Raw genomic sequence first — 8,182 nt, 5'->3', positions numbered from 1 at the left:
GACCCATCCAATCCCCCCTGCTCCCTGTCCCTGGACTGCTCCAATCCCTCTCCACACCCCTGACAGCTCCCCACAGAACTCCCGACCATCCAATCCCCCTGCTCCCTGTTCCCTGGACTGCTCCAATCCCTCTCCACACCCCTGCCCCCTGACAGCTCCCCACAGAACTCCCGACCCATCCAACCCTCCCCCTGCTCCCTGACTGCCCCCCGGGACTGCCCTTACCATGCCCATGCTGCTCGCCGCTGGCTCCATGTGGAGCCAAACCAAACAGGCTGCCCCACTGCCGAACACACAGCCCCTCCCACACAGAGTGCTGCGGCAGTGGGGGGGGGGAGGGGCTCTGGCAACTGGAGGGCCATTGGGAGTGGCTTCAAGCAGGCCCAGCTGCCCTATCCAGCCGCACCGCTACTCTGCATGGGGAGGGGAGGGGAGGGGGGGAAATCCTGACCCTTCCTACGAACCTTATTACCAATTCCTCCCGGACGGACTATTTAAAGGACGAAAAAGCCGAACAACGTTCCTGGAAAAACGGACGGACAGTAAACCCTATTATACCCTATCTCTGCGGTCCCATGCTTGAGGTCCATCCGGCCTCCCCCGGGTGAATTCATAAACCCCTCCAGCAACCATGGCCGTGCAGTTTTCATATTCTCGAACAGCCGGGTCGTGGGTGGAGCCTGTCGGGTTGAATGTTCTGAGGCCTAGAGCTGGGCGGGAAATGGGTTTCCCATCCACACAAGCAATGCTGAGATTTCAAAAATCAAATTTCTAAGCTGCAGGAGGGATGGAACCGAGACCTTTTCTGCTAGCAAACGCTGGAATAGAATGACAGCCCAGGGGCCTCACATGGGAGACCTGGAGTCAAGCCTCTCCAAATCAGACAGCTTTTGAGGTGTGAACCTGGGTCTTCCAACATCAAAATCCTGAGTATTGAGGGATATTGATCCTGAGTCACCTACATCCCAGCGAAGTGTCCTGACTGTTGGGCTACTTGGAACAGGGGCAGGCTTCTCATAATCCTAGGCGGTAATCATTCCTGCATTTTCAGAGAGCCATCATATCTAGCCTTTTGTTTGATGGTGAGTGTGCCGGTCTCACTCATCAAGAAGCACAGACTCTTGCCGGGTGTAAAAAGCAACAACTTTGCTGCAAAACTCTCCCCTCCCATCCTCCCAAAACTAGGAGGATGCAAGGCCAGGTCCACAACTGCCAAGTTTTTAGCAGAACGACTTGGGACATTTGGGAATCTGCAAAGGATGTAATGAGTTTCCCCCAAGCAGCGGCAGGGGGTAGGATGGAGAGCCATGCAAGACTTGGCAGCTGCGAAGCTGGGCAGGTCGGGAGGTGGGAGAGCGGCTGGGGTGCTGGCGTGTGTCTGGGATTGCGGGGTGGGTTCTGGTGCTTGGCAAGGGTGCTTCTTTCCCTTCTTCCTCCTCTGGAGCTTGGCCTAAGAGAGCCTGACAGAGCTCTGCTTTGGCTGGTGGAAGCCCTGTTGAAAATGTGCGAAGCCCTTAAAGAAGCAGGACGTCCTTCGACATTCTTTTCTGTTTCCTCTTTGTTTCCCCACCCACCACTACGGTGTTGAAAAACGCCCCCTAGGCAGCAACCCACAGCCCAGCCTATGTGATATGCCACGACCCATTTCAAAATCCCCCAAATCGTGAAAACACGTTACAGCCTATTCACATGACTTGCTGGGTTGTGTTCTCGGTGTGGGACACAGCAGAGGGGCCTTCTAAGGACCCTTTTAGGCCATGTTTCCTGCATAACCCTACCAGCAGAGAGCTTGAGGGTGAAGCATCAGCAAAGTTGGGCCATTCCTTTCCATGTTAAACCATCCGCCAGACCTCCTGCCTTAAGGTGGCTGGTGTGAGGTCCCAAGAAACTGCGTTGCTTTTGATATGCTTAAGTGCATGTTGTAATGTGCTTGCATACCCAGTAGGTGTACTTTGCCTTACCTCTGGGGCCCTGTCTCCTTTGTCCAAAGCAGCAGAGGAACTCTGGACTAGTTTTGGTGAGGGGCAAGGTATGTTATCAACGGTTTTTATGTGGCCCCTTCTGCTAGGGGTCAGGGTTTTATTCTCTATTGTGCTTTTCTCCAGCTGTCAGGTCTCTATCCTCGTATGCACAGAAGATGGGGGGCAATGGTAGGTAGTAGCTCTAAATGGAGAAGAGCAAACGCAACGATGTGGGGAACTCCTCTTACATTGGAGCATACATTGGCTTGTTTTGTATATATCCACCAGGTCACTTTAGACATCAGTGATGTCATAGTGGTTAGAGACAGGAGCCTGGGAGTCAATTGAAATCTTGTTTTCTTACTCCCACTTCTGCCCCCCCCCCCCCCCCCCCAGGCTCACTGCTCTGCTTTAGACAAGTCTGCTCTCCTGCTCTGTGCCGTCGTTTTCCCAGCTGTCAAATGGTGATCCCTGTGGGAAGAGCTTTGAGATCTTGTGGCTGACAAGGTGGCAGTGGAAGTTCAAAAATACTGTAGCATGACTGTGATAGAGCCATCCACCTCTAGAGACCCCTTTTCCAAACACCCCTGGAAGACCTTCAGCGCAAAGAGCTGAATTTCAGATCAGTGGGCCTTTTTACCTCACTAAGAGGCTCAAGCAAAACCTGTGTTCCGAACCCAGCACCCCCGAGTGTCTGATATAAGCGAAGGTCTGAAATTTGCTGGGTGAGGGCACAATGTAATGTCCAGGGTATGAAGAATCTATAGGCATTTCCATAGCAAAAAAACAGCCGTTACAGCACTGCTGTTCTCCAGGGGCGGCTCTAGGCACCAGCAAAAACAAAGCTGGTGCCTTAGGGCGGCAAAATCTTAGGGGGGCGTCCTCTGTCGGCCGGGGGGTATGGCGGCAGGCTGGGCCGGCAGGACTCTGACCCGTGCAGTCATAGCCTGCGGGAGGTCCACCGGAGCCCCGGGACGACTGGACCTGCCGCAGGCCATGACTGCGGAGGGGGCGCTCGTCCCGCGGCTCGGCTGGACCTCCCGCAGGCATGACTGCGGCAGCTCAAGCGGAGCCGCCGGGACCCGCGAACCGTCCGCAGCCGCGGGAGGTCCAGCCGAGCCACGCGGGACCAGCGGTCCCTCTGCAGTCATGCCCGCGGGAGGTCCGCTGCTCCCGCGGCTCCGGGGCGCCTCCCGCGCATGACTGCTTGGGGCGGCCAAAAACGTAGAGCCGCCCCTGGCTGTCTCCACTCCCTTTGGTACTGGGCTTGCTAGCTGCTGCAAAACACATGGAGGTTTTACGAATAACGATTTTTCTTTTAACCAGGGGCGATGCATAAACTTCACCCGGGTGAAATCAGACGTAAGCACCACCCCATACCGCCCGCCGCCGAAGCACGACGCCACCCCCCTCAACAACGCTCCGAGAAGCACCTCGCCTTCGGCCTCTCTGCAGCCTCCTTCCAGGCAGCCGCCTACTGGACCACCCCCATCCCGAGTGCCCCCGGGACCTCCTCCGGCGCGCCCGCCCCCACAACCCCTGGCTTAGAGTGCGGCAAAAACCAAGATTGCTCTCTGCTGAGCAAGGCATATTTATTGAGGCTTGGTTTACAGTCGAAAGATAGCGAAATTTGTTGCTGGTCAGCAAAAAAAAAAAATTGCCAAGTGTCAGTTTTACTGTATAAATATATTTATGCCACACGTGCTGAGTAAACATTCAGTGGATAATTCTGGAGCTACTGGATGTAGAACAAAACCGAAACAATCATCTAGACACAGTAGCAGTGTTTATATAGTTATATATACACACGCACACACATTCTTCAGATTTATCCACACGTGACGTTTGTATGACATTATATGTCCTATCATACATGAAAACCCAAGCCAGATACACATGCATCAGTCAGTTGAAAGGTGCCACCTGCAAATAAGTTGGGTAGACGTAGGGAATTGAAAGTTGCTCTTCTCCCCACAAACACAACGTGAACAGGGAGCTGTGATTACAAGAGAGCATTCTCCTTGGTTTGTTCTGCAGGGGGGATTTCCCTGGGTAATGATAACAGAGCAAGGTGAGCTATTCACCATGCAGTTCCAGTGATTTAGGGTGTAGAATCTGCCCTGTGTTGTTTTTTTTTCCCCGAGAAGCTCAGTTTTGAAACCCAAAATCTTTGATTTAACTAGATTTGGCCTTTGTTCTTAATTTCATCAGACAGGCCGTAAAGGCTAATTTGGGGTTCTGAAAACCTCAGACTGGGGCAGATCTTTCCAAAGTTCAGGGGAATGTGGAAAAAAGTTTCTAGGTTTTTTGCATTTTTTTAATTTTCATTTACATAAAAAGGCCTCCCACATGGAACAGAAATATATGTCCCTTATATGTGACTGCTACTGTATATAAGTAGCATGCTTGATACATCAGACATATGTGGGAACACACAGGGACTGATCCCATGTCTGTTTCCCATAGACTTCACTGCTAGCAGGAGCAAAGGATTGAGCTCTTTTGTGATTCAGATGAAAACATATCTGAGTCCTTTTATATATCAGGAGACCCCCCTGCCCTCAATATGGAACATTACTAACTATCTGTGTGTATAAAACACACCGAATCTGATCTGACAGCGTGGGCTTTTCTTTTGGTTTTTATTCATGCTAAACCTGTGGGACTCCCAAACATTGATGAGCCTCAGTTGTGTCTGACACTAAGCAGAGACACAAGTGCATGCATGTAGGTGGGGAATATCTGACGTGGGATTACAGGGTGCCTCATGACTGGAGCTTGCTAAATGCTAAAGCCTGAGTGGTTTGTACCCAGCTCATCCCTAGTGAAGCAAAATAACTCATGGGACTTACATTGCTCGCCCCATCCTGTATTATACTGCATCAGAAAGGGTGTCTTCAGAGCCACGTGTAAATGGTATTACTGGGAGTCGTAGAGAGGATGTCCATGTTGCATCATAGAATCGTAGGACTGGAAGGGACCTTGAGAGATCATCTAGTCCAGTTCCCTGCACTCATGGCAGGACTAAGTATTGTGTCTTATTGGCATGGTCTATCTGTTTGTGTAGGGGAACAGATACAACCTTGCACCTGTTCTTGGCCATATAATCCCAAGAGGAAACTGTAGTAATGCCTTGCATTTACTCTCGCTTTATGGCATCTGCACTCATTAAGTGGCCTTAGGGTAGATGAGAATCAGGCTTGTTTTTTCCAGTGGAAATGCCCAGTTGCAGAACCCAATAACTAGCTCCCACCATTCTATTGCTGATCATCGTTACAGGCTGTGTGTACAGAACAGAGATGATAAAGGGCCCAACAAGGCCTAATTGGTAAAGACACGCAGTGCTATGGCATGCTGTTGGGCCATAAACTCAGCTCACAGGAATCAGGGTAACTCCACTGAAGTCAGAGGAGCAGCATCCATTTACACCAGCTGCAGATCTGGTCCCATTGACTACACTGGAATTGCTCCTGGTTTAGACCTGAGACAGCAAAGTACTGAAGAATGTGGTTAAACTTTAGGTCTGTGATTAAATTCCATTGAAGTCAATAGGATTATTTGCATGCTCAAATTGGGGCCTCACAGTGCACTGAGAGGAGAATCAGGTACATTACTTATAGCTCGGTCCAGTCCTACCTCCCTTACTCCACATGAGTGCAGTCTGCCAGGTTGGCCCATACATGGCAGAGACAGAGGGAATGGCTTGTGTGAGTTAACATCTCCTATCTGGATTACTCCCCCTCCATTAAAGCATTTGCTTTGAGAGCAACACTGCCATATCTGCAGCCAATGTGATATCTAATTAGTCAGCAGTTGTTTGTTCTCACTGCTTTGAGTTGAAAGACAAAAATAACGTGTCTTATTCTCCATTTCAGTTATGGCGAAACTCCACTACCTTCAGTTGAAGGGGACTGGATGAGCCGGGTGAGAGTGGGAATGGGCTGCCAACTCTTTCATGGCAAGACCATCCATTTAGCCCAGACTTGGTAATGACTGGAAGTTGGTATTGCCTGATATCTCTTTGGAGGCCTCTGTGAAATGAGTTGGTGGGGCTCAGCCCAGCCCCTAGTGGACAGGTGTCTACATAACAATAAGCAGTTGGCATTAACCGCCTCTCTTGTTGGCAATCTCAGCAGAGGCCGATAATTGAAATGACAAAGGATACTGAACATCCCTCCCAGCCTCAAGCGCTGTCATTGAGATCTGGCACATTGGTGGCGAAGCTTGTGCGGCTACTGCCTGTGCATATAGAAAGGACATTAGGGTTGTCAGACCTTTCACCAACACTTAATTCACCACCAGGGGGGACTGAGGTACTATTGAGACCCACCATGCTGGGAGCAAATAACAAGCAGGGGAACTTAACCTACAAAAATTGGTTCTATTTATAAAGTTTTTCTTGATGGGCCAGGACTACTGTTAGCCAGTGAGAAAAGCAGCCAAATTCTGTCATCGCTTACTCCTGTGTAAATCCAGAGTAGCTCCAACGACTTTTATGGGGTCACTGCAGATGTTACACCCAGTGTAAATGCCAGCAGAGTTTGGCCCAGGGATCTGTGTTACATATGTCAATGCCTAAAGGTTTTTCACAAGCTATTCAAACAGCTTACTCATCTGCAGATTGACAGGTATAACAACTCTTTTACCTTTGCAAAAATGTGTCTAGTCTTGGCTGTGCAAGGAATCCATCTTCAGTAAACTCATGTGCACAGCTGGGATTGCAGTTGCTTGGGATTCCAGACGATGAGATCCATTCACAGTGATGACTCCATCTCTTCTAAAACCACCCTTGCATACAACTGGAGGAGGGCAAGGTGTTATCCTATTTAGTATCATATAGGCTAGAGTAGTTAAATTCCCAGGACAATCGCTTTTTTTGTTTGTATTGCAAAATCTGCCCCTGCAGTGTCTGCAACCCACGCACTACAAGCATTTGATGTGAGCTGGACAGTGAAATTGGTGAGATAGCAAAAGGGAAAACTGGACCAGTGTATTTTCATTTGTTTGAGGCCTGGGGGGGAAAAATGCAGCACTAAATGTAAACCTAGGGACACTGGCTGCAGAAAGGACATTTGGGACTTGTACAAATCTTTTCCATTTTCATTATTTCTAGGAGGTTACAATAACACAGGGTGAAAGCAATTTGGGCTTTTTTGTAGTCCTATTGTGTCAGAGCCTCGGCTGATTTAAATTGGCGTTGCTCCATGGGACTTCAGATGGAGCTGTGCCACTTTGCACCAGTCTGAGGATCTGGCCCAGGATTTTTAACCTGTCGGTGTCCCTTTTCAACTGGCCCTGACAGTTTGAATGATGCTATTGTTGTTTTCGTCTGTATGGCCCAATTGTGATTACAGTGCTCCATAGCAAACCACTGTAAGGAATTTAGTGTTATTTCTAAGGGAATGACTCACAGTTACCTTGGAGCCTCCCATCTCATTTTTACCATGTTGCACCGGTGAGTGTCTAATTCTTTTCCCTGGCATGATTGGAGAATCTGGGATTTGGGAGCAATTCTGGCACACACTGTAAACCACTGGTTGTTGTGAAACAGTAATGCAAAATGCAAAGACAAGTGGAGAATCTAAGACTCCAAGTGATCAGGATTCATTCAAGGGACTATTGAGGTTTAGCCTATTAAGGGCTGTTGATACCAACCTCAGTTCATGATGCATCAAGATCAAGGACCGCGTGGGTCAAACAATCCTAAATCTAAAAAGGTCAGCTCCTACTTATTAGTGAGTGAGCTCAGTGATGGGATTGATTCATGAACTGTACCAGTTTCAGGTGCACATTGCACCCTGGCTTGTTCATCTAAGCCTTTTATATTCTTGTCATGGGCTTTTGTCAATGTGATCTGGCACCCATCCTTTGAACTTTTTCATTTAACAAAAAGCATTTTCCTGAGAAAGCAGCCCAGACTTCTGTAAATATAGAGAGTTTAACACAGATGTTAGACAGGACACTTCTGGACTTTACTGCTGGACAGTCTAGAGCTAATTTATTAAAAAGAGGGCTTGAGATGAATAAATTACAGGTGGGCCAGGAGGCTATGCATGGGAATGTGGTAATACGGTGTATGGTATTCTTAAATTTGTTCTTTGCTAGCTTTGGGAGAGGAAACAGGAATTATTGGGATACTGGTAGTACATTTAGCACATTCGTTACTGATCTGAATGCTTTTGAGTAATGCATAAATGTAGGAAAACTGGAATAATTTCTAA

General features: G+C 48.8%; 1 protein-coding gene across 1 annotated transcript in view; it reads left to right on the top strand.

The window, feature by feature from the left end:
- ANTXRL (ANTXR like) overlaps positions 1-4,100 on the top strand; it is an 86,167-nt gene extending 82,067 nt beyond the window's left edge. Inside the window, exon 19 of the mRNA XM_045022539.1 lies at positions 3,288-4,100. Within this exon, the coding sequence (XP_044878474.1) occupies positions 3,288-3,509 (222 nt within the window). The 3' untranslated portion in view covers positions 3,510-4,100. The remainder of the gene's footprint in view (positions 1-3,287) is intronic.
- The last annotated feature ends 4,082 nt before the right edge of the window (positions 4,101-8,182 follow it).

Source organism: Mauremys mutica, chromosome 7, assembly GCF_020497125.1.
Source record: "Mauremys mutica isolate MM-2020 ecotype Southern chromosome 7, ASM2049712v1, whole genome shotgun sequence".
Lineage (NCBI taxonomy): Eukaryota > Metazoa > Chordata > Testudines > Geoemydidae > Mauremys > Mauremys mutica.
This window is presented reverse-complemented; position numbering and strand designations above follow the sequence as displayed.